Source organism: Ambystoma mexicanum, chromosome 11 (genome assembly GCF_040938575.1).
Source record: "Ambystoma mexicanum isolate Mex_15411 chromosome 11, UKY_AmexF1_1, whole genome shotgun sequence".
Taxonomy (NCBI): Eukaryota; Metazoa; Chordata; class Amphibia; order Caudata; family Ambystomatidae; genus Ambystoma; species Ambystoma mexicanum.
This window is the reverse complement of record NC_090934.1, coordinates 451,911,891-451,927,680: the sequence shown is the minus strand read 5'-3', so window position 1 is coordinate 451,927,680 and position 15,790 is coordinate 451,911,891. Positions and strand designations below refer to the sequence as shown.

Sequence of the window (15,790 nt, the reverse complement as noted above, 5' to 3'; positions counted from 1 at the left end):
CTGGTGAGGAGGTAAGAATTGCTTAATGTTGAGTTTTGGATGTAATGCTTAATGTTGAGCCTTTGCCACCTCCCGTGGTTGTGCATGTGTGTACTGCTATGTATTCTTTTATTCATGAGCATCTGAATCCATGCCAGACCCCATGCTGGAGAAGGAACAAGTTACCTACCTGTAACTGTTGTTCTCCAGCATGGGTCTGGCATGGATTCACATGCGAACCCTCCAGCCTACCCCTCTGCGGCTCTTCACTTGGTCATACTGGCACTTCACGTGCTACCAAATCTGAAGATGGCTGCCAGAGGCGGGGCTTAGGGAGATGACAGTCATTGGCTGTGGTCAGTATGATGCAGAGATCAGTGATTGGTTACTACTACGAAAGACAGATCAGAAACGAAACTGATACTGATTTTTCTTTACCGAGGATTCCCAGCCTGACGACGGGGAATATTCATGAGCATGTGAATCCATGCCAGACCCATGCTGGAGAACATCAGTTACAGGTAAGTAACTTGTTCCTCATCCAGGCATGGATGGCCACCCATGGACTATGCCTGAATGATGATAAAACAGAGCTCATCATCTTAGGCACTACATTCAGCATAAAGAAACTTGGCCCGGCCTATAACTCCTTCATGATTGACGGGAACAATATCAAAGTCGGACAGGAGGTCAAAACACTGGGTTTCTACCTAGACTCCACTTTTTCCCTTAAAAGACAAGTGAGCTCCCCTGCATCCTCCACGGCTTACACGTGTAAATTAATCCGCGCAGCCAGACCCTTCCTATCGGATTCCAGCTGTCTGACACTTTCCAGAACCCTCATATTGTCTCGACTTGACTATTGCAATGCCATGTACTTGGGGTCCACCAAGGCCACCACCAGCAAATTGCAAACCCTCCAGAACAACACTCTCAGAGCAGCCCTGGCCATTTCCAGAAGAGAGCACATTACAGGATTCAGCCAACAGAACAACTGGCTCCCCACTAGAGACAACATTCTCTTAAAAACGGTATCACTCACCCACAAGTCCCTTAATAACTCTGCCCCCATCTACTTGATTAACAGATTCCACAGACAACCCTCCTTAAGACCCATTAGAACTATATACAAAGACTGTTTATCTGTTCCCCACTACAAAAGGGCAACTATAGGGGGCAACAGTTTCCCGGTAAAAGCTGCCAAGCTCTGGAACTCGTTGCCTCCTAACCTCAGAGCAGACCTACCTTACCAGAACTTCCGGTCCAATGTGGTTTCTTGGCTGAAACTGGTCCCACTCAGACAATAAAATGCCCTTCGTTACCTGCACACTTTGTAACCATGTGCGCCCTCTTGCTTACTTGTACATTATGGTCCTATAATATGACTGCTGATTTGTATATAACTCTTTGCACCTATTTTGTATTTTGTAATCATGTATATTTTCTGTGTATTTTAACCAAGCTTTGAAATTTCTTTTAAATGCTGCGCGCTGATACCCCCGGGTACTCTCGCGCATTATAAATAATAAAACAAACAAACAAACTAAGATGAAAAGGGTAACTTGTCCATTTTAAATTTAAATCTTCAGGCACAGTCTTAAGGCTGTGTAGTAGCTCACGTAGCAGCCTGTGTAATGATTGATTGTTTACTTTGGAGAAACGGGTAGTGCAAATGCATTGCTTGCATTACTTGGTTGGCCAATGGGTCTTCTCAGCCATAACAGACTCCTGAGTTTTTTATTTGAATGTCCTCAATGCCTGCAAGACCATAGAGTGTCCAAGGCCTGCAAAGTCCATAAGATAGGCGAGAAGGTGCTTGGCCAGCCACGATCGATAAAAGTCACAAGACAAGGTCAAGGAGACGGGACATCTGCTGTCACCACCAGACCATAGCGCTATCATTCACCAGAATGTTCCAGTGGCCTCTGAATATGGGAAAGAGAAAGGCAACTGCCTCTCTGCCTCTGAAAGCAGCTCCAGGTAAAACACACCATTTAGGTACACGTAATGTATACCTAAGGCAAGTCGTGGGTGAACTAGAGGCTCCAAAAAACGCAGTGGAGAGAAAATGAAGGCATAGCAAGATGGGGGTACTATCAAGTGAACAGCACAAAGAAGAGGCTAACAAGCCCAATATTGCAAGTTCCCTTGCTTGCCACAACACCCCTACAGCTAGTGAGAGCAGAAAGGGCAAGTAGATCTCCACTCTTCATAAGGCCAGCGAGTGTACAACAGAACTACCTGCGGCTTTGGTAGTAGATTGCTGCAACAACACAGGATGCCTGTGTAGCCTTGGTAGTAGATTGCTGCAACAACACAGGATGCCTGTGTGACGCTTCCATTAGAGAGGGCAAGGAAAATAACGAATTCTCCACCATATTGCTACCCAAATTTAGATGAAACAAAAATGGCTGCCACGTTTGATATGTTGCTTGTGTCTGCTCCTGTATCATTTATTATTGAGCATGAACCAGCACAAAACTCCACTGATCGAGGACCATCTATCTCTTTGATTAATAAAGTGGCTCAGTGGATAAATATCTCCATCATAGGACCAGCCATTGGTCCCCAAATTGTTAGAAGAACTGGATGAATTGGAAAAACAAACAAATAGCTAAATGCTGACTGTATAATTATTACTCTAAAGCGATCTGGAATAGTTAACTATTTTAACAATTCCAATCTAACGAAGAATCGCTGCCAACTCAGACATTTTATTGTTCTGGTAACTTTTTCTACCCCTGGTTCCAAAAGCTGTTACCCATCGACAACTCGGTGCGAGTAGGCCGGACTCCAAGCGTTGGCTGTTGCAACGTCTGTGAACCCAAGCCCACACCCCAATGTGCGAGACATGGGGCCTCATTATAAGTTTGCCGGTCCGGGAACTATGGTACCGGTAAAGATGCCGGTACCGTAGTTCCCAGACCGGCCAACTATGAGTTGTGCTTGTGGGTCCCTTTTTGCCCGCTAGGTCAGCAGAACGGCACCTGCGAGCACAGCATGTCGGATGCACCGGCACCATTATAAACGGTGCCGGCGCATCCAACCTCCCCATTCCTATTCAGCCCTATGGGTCCGAATTGGAATGGGGAGCATTGTTTTTCCGGCGCCCGCAAATGGGCAATTACCGGGTCCGGCAGGGCCGTAATGACCCGGTAAATGCGCATTCGCGGGCGCCGGAAATTTCCGGAAGTTTGGCAAATCCTGCTGGTTTTACTGGCAAGGCTACAGCCAAATATCTAATGAGGCCCATGGTATATGACGTGCAACACTTGGTAACATGAAATGATGCCCAAGACAAAACTAGAAATATCTCTTGGAACGTGGCTGGTTTTAACAACAAAATGTGTGAAGCTGATATTCTCAACTCAATCGACTCTATTGACATTATTTTAATGCAAGAAACCTGGTCCACAGCCACCTTCACCAGAGATGTCGTTTTTTCATTTGCCAGCTCAGCAATCCCCAGCTGACATGGCAGAAAAGCTGCAGGGTTGTGATGCATGATATCCCTATCTGTCTTCAAACCGAAGTGCATAGTAATACAGAGTATCTCCAAATTGAAGTCAAACATGATACCAACTTTCCATCACTGTGGTTAATCAATTTTTATTGGGCTCCAAATTACAAGGAAAGGGGGGCGTTTCTTGGCTTACATTCAATCTATTGACCTTGTTTTGTACCTTTCCTCAGGAACAGCCCGCTGCGTATAATGGGGCGTAGCTTCAACCTAAAACTAGGGAAAGGCCCTAAAAAAGAACTACTTGACGACCAACAAGGTAGCATATGGCATCGCATCACTACACCTATCCTAAGCGATCCTAGAAAGGATAAACTAGGCCCATATGTGCACAAAGTACAATGTAAAATTGCCTCCATGTGATGTCTGGAGTACCACCAGATATACGAGGCAAAGCCACATTCAACGGTTTAAGTGATGGTACCATGATTGACCATATAATCCTGACTATTATGTTTTGGCATTCTGTCATTTCTTTTGAGGTCAAGTCTATGATCAATAGTGATCATTCATTCATCTCTGATATTTACCCTGGAGAATCGTTTCATGAAAGCAGCCACTCATATCATAATCTTGCGCTATTGAGAGTGTAGTAAACGCTAACTGTTGAATATCCCCTTCGTCACCTCACTCCTGGATTGCCCCATGACATGTGTTAGGCTTTTTGTATTGGCTTTTCTTGGCGTCACTCTAGGGTATTTGTTTTCGTTAGCACCAGCATGTCATTTTGGGTAAGATTCATGAAGTCTTGATTTGAAATGAGTCTTGCTCCTTACATGACCAGCGTTTCTGTGTTTGTTGTGTAATTCTATGCTCCGTGTGAAACCTGACTTGCATTTTCATAAGATTCAGGAGGGATGCTGTAAAAAAGAATATGTTGTTTTAATGTGTGTTTGGAGGATTAGAGCAAGTGATGTTTTAATGAACCATTCTTGTTGTACATGATTTGCATGTATTGTCCCTCTGTTCTTGTTTTTGCCATGCCTGAATATTTCTGATGCGAGATAGAAATGTGTTTCTTGTGTGGAAAGAGATCCCATGGAACAGAATTTGAAGCAATACGAATGCTATACCTATAATATTGTTGTTAGATAGGGTGTGTTAGCCACACAATACAGGAACCTTACAACCAAATAACCTATGTTGTTAAATGTTTATCGAGAGAAACCCACCCCTTCATACTATCCACTTGGAGTTGACCCCCGGTAATGCATGAGAATATTGGAAGAAATTCACAGAGCCCCCTAAACACAATTTCTTTACACTTTATAAATACATCAGTCAGGTTGTTAAACAGTTTCCACTTGTTTGATATAGTTTTTACGTACTTTGCATTGTTTGTTTGGGTTGGGCCTTGTAGCAACCTTGCATGCATCCAATGTTTCCCAGTCAATTAGGATGTGGTTGTCCATTGTTGTTAGTTTGGACTATTAGGAATATTAGGTGCATAAGACAAAACTACTGCATTGGAATACAGAAAGGGAGGAATGGCATATGAGGAGGGACACAGAGTCTGTAGGTGTTGTTTGGTTATGTGCCCACAAATTGGTTGCCCACGGCTTTCCTAATCCCTGTGGCCATTCCCACCCATTCATGCCTCTGCCTCCCCAAAACACATCATCGTGGGAACTCTTTGAACTTGCTTTATTCAAGCCTTACCATCAAACTTTGCATTTGAAGTGCCTGCCAATGTTTTTTCAAATCAGTCTTCTGAGAGTTAATTACTTAATTGGAGATCTAAAGCTACTGTTGTAATAAAAATGTCAACCAGGCCTGCTTTCAGCCACTGAAGTCCATTTTAAAGCAAGCATTGGCAAAGCCAGCATTTTGTTGCTGTGGCATTCGTTTTAAACCTTTGCCAGGCACTGTTATTGGATGTACAGGTACTCTCACTATTTTGCACCTGCTCCCAACAATGGCCAGCTAACACCACTGGGGCTGTGCCTGGCAAGGGCCATTCCCATGCCTGTACTTTATGTTGGTGGCTTGAGCAGGCAACTATTGTCCTTTCACACCCTGTGTGAGCTGTTTTGCAGCATCTCCCAGCGAAGCGTTCAAAAAGTGGCACTGCAGTTGCTGAGGAATAACAACTCGATTACAGTGCTGTTGATGAGAGGCGCTATTATTTGCGCATCCATTGGGTTGTGCCAGTGTCGCTGCACCCATGGCGTCCTCCAGAGGAAGATCATGCAAGAATGGTGGTGGATCTTGTGAATTCCAAGAGGAGCTGTGCCAAACTAGGAGGGTCAGAGAGTTTCAGTTGTTTCCCCTGGGCTTTAGAATGCTTTACCCCTAGTAACCAGTCGATTAACTGAAATCCTAACTCTTCATAAAGAACAAAGAGGTATTTTTTTTGCACGTTCTTTACTTTGGTTCTACTTAGACGTAGTTGGTTCTTCAGTGTGCTTTATAATTGAAAGAAACATAAACATCTGAGTGCGCAAGACTAATTGTATGTATGTGGTTCAGTTCCCTTGAGTATAGCATAGATGCGCAGAAATTCACAGTCGTGCATGTGCATCAGTAGATAGTTTGTGAAAATGTACTGTGTCAGTGGACTCTGATTTGTCTATTTGTGCAAGTAAAAATTGTGAGGTGGCAGCTCAACAAGGCTGTCTATTGGGGCTGCCTCAATGTTGATAACGTTTTCTTTTCTTTTCATTTCATTTTGATTTTGATATGGTCATTAGTTCAAGTCTACAAGTTCTATAGAAGAATGTTCCTGCCGCTGCCCCTCCACAGCGCCAGGTCTCCATCTATGTCTAGCGCGAAACACCCTCCACAATGTGAAACGAGTGCAGCACTTTGTTAAATATATCTGCCACTCTCTGTAGTTAAAACAACTTAGTTTTACAATGTATTTCCCACCCACTTAAACCACTGCTGGCTCGGGTGAAGGAACCTATTTTCATTTTGGTTATTATGAGGCTCTTTTGATACTTTTACACCCAAAGTATTACACTATAGTACATATAGAGATAACTGGCATATGAGGAGGGGAACAAAACTTGTAGATGTTGTTTGGGTATTTGCCCATCCATTGATTCTGCCCAAAACACCTCCGCGTGGGAACTCTTGAGCTCGTTCTAATCAAGCCTTATGAACAAACATTGCACTCAAAGTGCCTGCCAGTGTTTTTTTCGAAGCAGTTTTCTGAGAGTTAATGACTTAACTGGAGCTGTGAATACACTACTGATGTAATAAAAATGCCTTAACCAGGTCTACCTTCAGCCACTCGATTTATAAGCACTGTGTGTGTCCTTCACTGAAATCCTGTTAAAAACCAGCATTGGTAAAGCCAACAGTGTTGGTATTTGCCAGGCACTGCTATTACATGTGCAGGTACTCGCACCATTTTGCACCTGCTATCATCAATGGCCAGTTAATACAACTCTGCCTTATCTGTGCCTACACAAAAGCCCAAACTGTTATGATATGATATGGCATTAGTAACGTGCCTATACACACACGTGTTTCAAGGCGAGATGCGGCAAGGGAGGGGGAACAGAGAGAATACAAAGACAACAATCTTACTAGGTGACATTGAGATTGCGCAAGTGCAGGGGAAGGGGAAAGGGAAAGGGAAAAGTGAGAGGGGTAAAGGGGGACGGGGAAATGCAATACTTAGGATCAACAGTAAAATACATTTAATAAATAAGAATAGGTGAAATGTGTGGCCAGCTTGTGGCAAGTGCAGGGGTAAGTGCATACATCAAGTGTCAAGAGCTGGTAGGGGACTGTAGGTATACGGAAACAGCACCCAAGTGCAGGTGATGCCCGGGAGGCAGTGCAGCTGGTGGGGGAGGGGACCTGGGCCCGAGATCAGGGGGTAACCATGTGACCAGTGCAGTTTCAGTCAGGAGTTCAGCAGGGGAGAGGAGGAGTGAAAGCAGAAGCAAAGAGGAAGGTCTTGAGGTGCTTCCGGAACCGGAGATGGTTCAAGTTTCAGGCAGGCAGGAAGGCTGTTCCAGAGGGAGGCCCCAGTTGAAGAAAGAGATCTACCACCAACTCATTGCTTGGAGAAGCGACTGACCCTGAGGGAGTTGGAGGCGGATGAGCGATGGCTCGAGATGTAAGATATTTAGGAACAGAGTTGAAGGTATTGAGGCCCCAGAAGGCCTTGTGGACAATGCATGGGTTTTGAACTTAATCCTCACAGCCACTGGGAGCCAGTGAAGAGATTTCAGTCCTGGAGACATACGATCCCTGGGTTTGAGGCCAAGGACAAGTCTCGCAGTCCTGTTCTGGATGAGTTGCAGAGGGCAGAAAGTAGAAGCAGAGCTCTGGAGACAGTGAGCTTCTGGGCGAAGGAGAGGAAAGGAAGAATATCTTCTGCAGCTGGTAGTGTGACTTCTTAGAGATGCCGTAGATATAAGGAGAGAAAGAGAGTGTGAAGTCAAAGTGACCCTGAGGTTTTTAGCTTCACACATGGGAGCAGGAAGAGGGCCAAGAGAGGAAGGCCAGAGAGCGACAGGAAAGGAGGGAGCAGATGTGCCGATAAGGAGAATCTCTGTCTTACTGGCATTAAGGCAGAGATTGTTGACGGCACACCACTCCTGGATAGCAGACAGACAGTCAGAGATGAGAGAAGGAGAGGAGATGGCAGAAGGGAGCCTGAAAATGAGCTGACTGTCATCCGCATAGCACCGAAAGTTGGGGCAGTGAGTGGAAATTTGGTGGTCAAGAAGTGGCAGGCATTGGTTGAACAGCCAGGGAGAGAGGTTAGTCCCTTGGGGAACACGACAGGTAGAGCGAGAGATAGAGGAAAGGAAGGTCCCAAGTTGGACCTCGGAGGGTCGATCGGAGAGGAAAGAGGTCAGCCAAGCCATGGCTTGATCGGTGATACCCAGGTTATCATGGAGATGACTGAGAAGGATGGCATGGTTGACGGTATCAATGGCAGAAGAGTGATCAAATAAGATGAGGACACAGGGGGTATTGGAATCAAGGTTGGAGAGCAGGTCTTTACAGATGTACAGGAGAGCAGTTTCCGTGCTTCTGGCAGCTCTGAAGCCAGACTGATGGTCATGGAGACAACCAACTGATTCAGTGTGCAGATTAAGCTGGGAGATGGGCAGCTTTTCCAGGAGTTTGCCCAGGAAAGGAGTGATGGAGATTAGATGGTAGTTAGCCGGGCAGGAGGGGTCGGCTGAGGGTTTCTTAAGAAGAGGGTTCACAAGGGAGTGCTTCAGGGGGAAGGGAAGACTCCAGTGTTGAAGGAGTGGTTGCAGAAGTCAGCCAAAGCAAGAGCAGGGTGTCAATGTGTTCCTTGATGGTTTTAGAGGAACAGGGGAGAACATGTTTTGATGAGACTTTCATAGATCGGACATGTCTAGAAACCTTGTCTGGGGTGAACAGGGGAAAGGCAGAGAAGGAGGGAGGGAAGGTCACCACAGAAGGGCCAGAGGAAGAGCGGGGAGTAGAGGGAGGAGGAGGAGAGGAAGAGAGAGAGCACAGGATGTCATGAGTTTTTCAGATGAAATGAGAAGCCAGGACCATGCAGAGGGCCTGGGAGGGGACAGGAGAGGTATAGATTGCAGCAGGATTGGCCAGCTCCTTGCAGATTTGAAGGAGTTCGGCCGAGTTGTTGGATGCCGCAGAGATGCGGGCTTGGATGAGGGCTCTCTTCTTGGTGCAGACAGAGAGCCGGTATTACCTTTGAAACAGGCGGCAAGCCAGTTTGTCAGAAGATGTACAGGAAGCACGCCATTTTTGTTCTCAGCCACCCTGCACTCACGTTTAAGGGTGACGAGGTCTGATTCGTACGGCTTCAAGCAGATCCTCATGACAGGGGCAAGACCATCAAGAGTATCAGATACAGCTAAATTGAGAAGAGAAGGGGCTGTGTCAGGGTGTGAGTCAGCCGAAGGGGGAGCAGAGGGGAGGATGAGAAATTGTTGGCGAATTCCTCATCTGACAAACACTTCATGAGTCGGATAACTGAGAAGGTAGGTGGAAGTACTGGAGTTGGCTTGGCCTGAGGGGTGGTGAGAGTGAGCTGGGAGGAAAGGAGAAAATAATCACTACAGGAGAGAGGAGTGGTGAGAGGGACAGAAAGGCGAAGGTCTGTAGAGATCATAACATCCAGAGTGAGAAAGTTGTAGAGGTCGTGAACGAGTCCAGAGGAAGAACCGGAGGCATTGAGGTGGATGTTAAAGTCCCAAAGAAGGAGGAGTTGAGTGGTCAAGGCCAGGAGGGAAGAGGAGAGGTCTGCCCACTCAGAGAGGAAGGAGGAGATTTGACCAGGTGACTGATAGATGGTAGCCACAGTAAGGGAATGGCTAGGCGAGAGAGAGAGCCTGCAGACGAGGCATTCGAGAGAGGAGTAGGCCTGCATAGGAATGACAGAGGCAGGAATCCACTCAGGGAAGATCAGGGCTATACCCCTTCCGGAATGGTTGGGTCTGGGCACGCAGAGGATCTTGTAGCCATCAGGGAGGAGAGTGTCAAAGCTTGTGACAGAGCTGGCAGTGAACCATGTCTTGGTGAGATAGAGAACATTGAGGTCAAGTTCTTCGAGGAGGCGGCAGATATCAGAGGAGTGTTTGACAGCTGAGCAAGAGTGGCAATATGGAGACGGTTGCCGTCCTTGAAAGACTTCAAAGGAGGGGTACACATCAGAGGTACGCCCTGCAGAGGTATAGAAGAAGCCTGAAGGAGGGGAGGAGGAAGGAGGAGAGGGCAAAGTAGCCTGGGAGGAGACAGCAGGAGGGGGCAAGAAAGCCATGGAGGGAAGAGAGGGAACAGCAGGAGAAGAAAGTAAATTGATGAGGCACAGGAAGCTTCTATCAAAGAGGAGAAGGTTGGCCTGAGGGCCTTGGACCAAGATGGTACCATTCAAGTAAACATTAATGATGACCTTAGAGGAGTGGAAGGAGGCCAAGAGAGCCTCCCACGGCGTGCCACCTTTAATGGGAGAAGAAGAGAAAGGAGAAAGCACAGAGACCATATGTTGAGTCCATAGGTCTGGCGAGGGAACGACAAAGAGGATATTGGTGAGGGTTTGCCTGGAGGAAGCACTGGTATAGGTTTCAGCGATAGAGAGGCTTGGGTTCAAGACCAGTATATCCTTTCAAACTTGGTCCTACCAGATTTAGTGAAGAGAGCATAATAGTCGATAGAGAAGCATATAGAAAAGATAGGAGAGACAGAGAGCACCATAGAGTAGGTTTGTTTTTTCTTTGCATTCTACGTTTTGTACTATTGTATTTTCCATGGGAAAAGTAGAACCAGAGCTCCAGGCCATGCAAGTATATCCGGAATCATCTGAAAAATCCTGGTATGCATGGCCTTGTAGGCTTCCTTTTTTTTAAATGTGCACTATTCCTACAAATAGATTTTTGATTTAATGGAAGCTTGTGATCATTCCCACTTGAAATTCTTTGAAACGGCCTAGAAGAATCATGAATCACAGAACAAGTAGGCCAAATGAGCATGTGGTAAAGGAAAATGAACCACATGCATTGCATGTGCAAGGTCAAAGGTCGGTTTGAAGGCACAAGCATGCTTTGGGAAAACGAAAGGAATCTGCTGGTGGGCAATGATCTAGCTTTGACATTTGCTTTCTAATGTCCTTCCCCTTTCCATGACGCGTAGGGCTAGGTTGAGTCTTTGCTATTCAAGTTTTTTTTTTTTTTTTAGGTTTGTAGGCATTTCTGGTGGAAGGATTTTCATAACTCTTTCCAAAATAATTTGTTTGGGAGTAAGGATATTGTCAAGTGGGGGGTGAAGATAGCTTCCTGTGACAACCACATAAGGAAACTGCTTGGAAAGATTGTGGTCATGTGGAAGAGGGGTATCTGTTTTGAGGAGATCAGCATATGATATGAGAAAAATATAAAGGGTGTGATTGGTAGATCTATAGTGGCATTCATTGTCTAGACAATGTTTAGGGAGCGACTTCCCTTGTGAGTTGTTGTTCTCCTGTCATTGGATGAAGGCTCTGTTTAACTTGTTAGATAAGAATTCCTGATCAGGTTTGTTATTTTTGTCGTAACCAAAGATTGAGGTCAGCCATTGGAAGCATTATTTTCATAAGTTGCCAGCAGGTTAACTATAACTTCTCTGTTCTTGGAATTAATTGCTAATATTTAAATTCTTACCAGTATTTCACCATTAACTGTAAATGATATCCCAAATTACCAAATTGACAGAATACAAATCTGGATAAATAGACTTTGTATTAAATAATATGGGGTCATTGCCATTCCTTGTCTTGTATTGTGGATTCATCACCTTCTGACAGAAGGTCTCTAGCATTGAAATAGATTGGTTTGTCGGGTGGAAATAGCTACACCTTTGATATTGTGCAGTACATGCCTTCAAACATCACACATTCACATAGTTATTGCATAATCTTTGACAAAGTGTCAAATATCTTTAGCAATGATACAAACCCTCTCCCATGAAAGTGTTCTTTCCAAGCATAAATGCTCACTAGTTCCAGTTCAGATGTTTCCCCTTATGTCGTTCTTCTTTATTTAAAGACCTGCTCTTTACTACCAGAGACACACGGAAATCCCCCATGCGCTTCCGGAAGAGTAGATGCATTCCTTGGAAGTTCTACTCAATGCAATCATTTTTTCTTACAGATCTCTGCAGAACTTTGCTCAATGAGCCGAGTGGAACTATCACTGTCAACTCAAGGACAGTGTTACCTGCGACTGGCGGCAGCTGCCTTTGGTTAATCCGCATCACGGCTGGTCAGGTAAAACACATTAATGAATGTATTGAGTTGTATTGCCTGTGTGTGGAAAGAAGTCCTCCTCTCACATTTTACTAGCATGACCGTGCTTAGCAATGAGACAGAACCTGAATGAAACAAACGTATGTACCAATGCAATTCTATATAAAGTTTTACACAAAACAAGCCTTTTCATTGATTCATTCATAGCTGCAAATGTAAACAATGAAATAATAACTTCTAATATTTCTTAAAGAGGTTGGAAGGGATAATGTAAAAAAGGGCGAACAAGCTTCATAAAACGCACGAGTTGGCAGATTACAGAAACCTTTTTCCTGCAAAAACGATACATTTTCACAGCATTTTTGCACCCGCGTAAAATGTGCCCTAGCGATAATACAGAACGGTACTAGCACTAGGACAAATATTACCCTGGTGCAAAAATGCATCAAAAATATATATTTTTTGCACTAGGGCAATTTTTGACCTGATATTAATAACATGCCAAACTGCAAGTGTCATGGTGCAATGGTTTACTAATATGTTCCACTGTTTTTTAGAAATAAGTCAAACTTTGACCTAATGCTAATACCGTGCAACTATGCAATTGCACCAGTGAAAAAACTCTGTAATTTGGCGCATGTTGTTTAAGTGGCTGGTGGCTGTGAGGATCCCACATCTAACTCATACATGTTGGGGTCACTCAGAACAATTTCTTGCTGTTGAGGTCTCATTCACCACAGCTGGAATCACTGCTATTTTTATTTCAAACAATATATGGCTTGTAAGAGCAGAATTAGGAACTCTGAAGGGTACCAAGGTGGGCACAGAACGTACAGATGAGCTGAATTTAAGATGCACAATGACCATATAATACCAGGGGTATGAATCCAATTATTATTGCATGATCAATGGTGCAAAGAGGAGAAACGGGAGTGTTTAAGGCCTTTTAATGCATGGTGAAAGCTAATCCCTTAATGTTCCACACATGGGTTTCTCCCTGCAGGTACAGTGTTTGTTCGCCTCTGCTCAATGTTGTATGCTTAGCGTTGGCACTGAGGTGCTCCTGATATTGTGGATAGTTAGCTCATCTGCTATCCGTTTTCCTTTTCTTCTTTAGTTAAACTGTTTGCTTGGTTCCTTTAATGGTCTTTGACTGTGGCACTTGACTGGACGCCTTTTATTTTCACTTTAGCAACATTTTACATTTAAGCATGCTTATTTGAATGACATTTTTGTTTTCCTTGTATGCCGCGACTACAGGGAAAGATTGCCTGCCCTTCACTTCACCCCGGGGCTCGATCCAGCGGTCAGTCTTTCATTAATTTCTTGCCTGCACACACCAGGCAGCAGTTTCTCTTCAGTGGCTGCTACCTGGCTCATGGGGGAGTGGCCTCTGCGCTAACATGTGTATATGTAAACAGTGGGCTGACCGGAAACGCAGTAGGCAGGAGCAGCGGGCTCGCAACATGTACACCAAAGTCACGCCAAAGTTAAGCCCGTCTGTGCCTATACGGGCCATGGACGTCTCAGCGGGCTCCTTTCCATGGACGTTGTCTGGGTCACCAACACTGTTAGTCTTCACGTAAAGCCAACTGCTGAAATTAGCACTTTCATCTACTGTGCTTTCCACTGGATTTACTACACGAGTAAGGTTCCCTTATGTGGGGGACGTCTATTCCTGAACGCTCATTCCTTGGTGGCACAATGTACGCATTGCTATGATTTGGTTGATGATTTCCCCTTCACTTTGCGTGCATCACTGAGACGTGGCTTGATGATACATCAGGCTCGGTCCTTGGGCATTTACTTCTGCCTGAGTACAGTATACTGCATGTAGATTGGCTTCCCCCGAAAGGGGGTGGGTGTAAAGACTGGAGGGGGGGTTATGTACTTCCGCTCTCTATATGGTAGAGGAGAGGCACAGAGGACCCCAGCCAAGATTCTCTATTATTGGTAACGTAGTCGAGCAATCAAGGCCTAGCTTCTCAGGAGGTGATGCAGGCTGGTTCTTAAGTACAATGTAATCCCCGAACCCCCCCAAAGGAATGTCCACACACTGTATTACTGAAAACACAGTCTTTATATAATTAATATTCAAAGGTATGTACACGATCACAATAACGCACTTTGTACTCGGAAATCAACAATGATAAATATATACAATTCTAAAGTGGTACCACCAATGTTATCAAATCTCATTAAAGTGCATCAACTGTACAGATCAATAACGAGGAAACCAGCAATAGAGATAGGCAGGAACATAAGATGGTTGAAACAATAGGCAGAATGCTGGCCTCTACCGATAGACACAGTTCTGTGTGGAGATCCCCCCCACCTGGGCAACCTGTAAAATAAAGATAAATAGCACAAGCCCAGTCCATATATTGTTCAATAGCCTTATTTCCTCCTATAATGTTTTACCCCCCCAATGTACCTGGTGGAGTAGAGTTCTTTGAAGACACGTCGGCAGATCCTTCTTGAGTGACTCCCTTTAAAGCAGGAGCCAAGGATCGTCGAGAGGCGTCGAAGATGGTGAACTTGTCGTCGACGGCGGTGATGAGCAGTTCAAGGGTGCCGACACCCCGAGGTCGATCCAGGCGGTGCTCGTCAGCGACGTCCTGCGAGGATGAGGTGTGCGGGGCACCTCGGCGATAGATTTTTTAGGACCGCAAAGAGTTTAGGAAGAACTGTGGCCCAACAAGGACGTCGAGTCGTCGAAGTCTTTCTGGCCTTCAGGTGGCGGGAAACCCAATGGTGGATTCTCCTTGGCGCGTTGATCGTCCTCGACTTTCTCCGGCGGGACAAAGCGGTCGACGTTGCGGACAAGGGAGTCCTTGGAGTCAAATGTTCTTAGGCAAAGGGGCGGGCGGCTCCAGTTGGCGGCGGCACAGCGTCTAGTGGTCCCCACGGCTGGGCAACACAACTTCGACGGGCCTCCAGTGGTTACACAAACCTGCAAACCCTGGTCGACGGCAATGGACCTCGACAGTGGCGAAGTCTGGGTGCTTTTCTTCGTTCTCCTCAGCGGTCCCGTCTCGGGTCGGCAGCCTTTCAAGGGTCTGACTTCCAGGGAACTTCGGTGAAGGTTTTAGCGGTGCTCGATAGTCCCTCGGAGCACGGGAAGAAGGCGCCTTACCAGGTCCTCTCTCGGATCAGTCTTCGATGGATTCGGCAGCATTCAGATCGGTCGAAGCAAATTCAACACCAAGTCTTCTTCTTCCAGCTGGGTGTCGAGGATCAGCAGTTCCAGTTACTCTTAAAGTGAAGACACAGCTTCTGAATGCTTCTGAACAATTTACAGTGGTGAGAGGTCCCCAGATATACTATCTTGTCTCTCATCCACACTGCTGGGTCACTCTCAGCAGCCAATCATACAGAAGGGCATTCATGCAGTCAGTCAGCCAATCAGGCACACAGTGCATTCAGGCCATCTTCCTCCCTCTCAGACACTCACAACAAGGAATGTGGATTGGGACAAGTACCGAGACATTCAACACTACACACTGCATTCAGGCCAGTTTCGGGCAGGGCTGTCTCAGTCTTTGGGCCTCATTACACGGTAGGCGGTGAGCCATGGCGCTATTAGCGCCATGGCTCATGCCGGT

The 15,790-nt window shown here is 45.7% G+C and overlaps 1 protein-coding gene across 1 annotated transcript in view; it reads left to right on the top strand.

Annotated features, from left to right (window-relative positions):
• Positions 1–15,790, top strand: part of LOC138503505 (tolloid-like protein 2) — a 189,435-nt gene that overhangs the window by 102,244 nt on the left and 71,401 nt on the right. Inside the window, exon 13 of the mRNA XM_069623290.1 lies at positions 12,091–12,206. Coding sequence (XP_069479391.1) covers positions 12,091–12,206 — 116 coding nt within the window. The remainder of the gene's footprint in view (positions 1–12,090; positions 12,207–15,790) is intronic.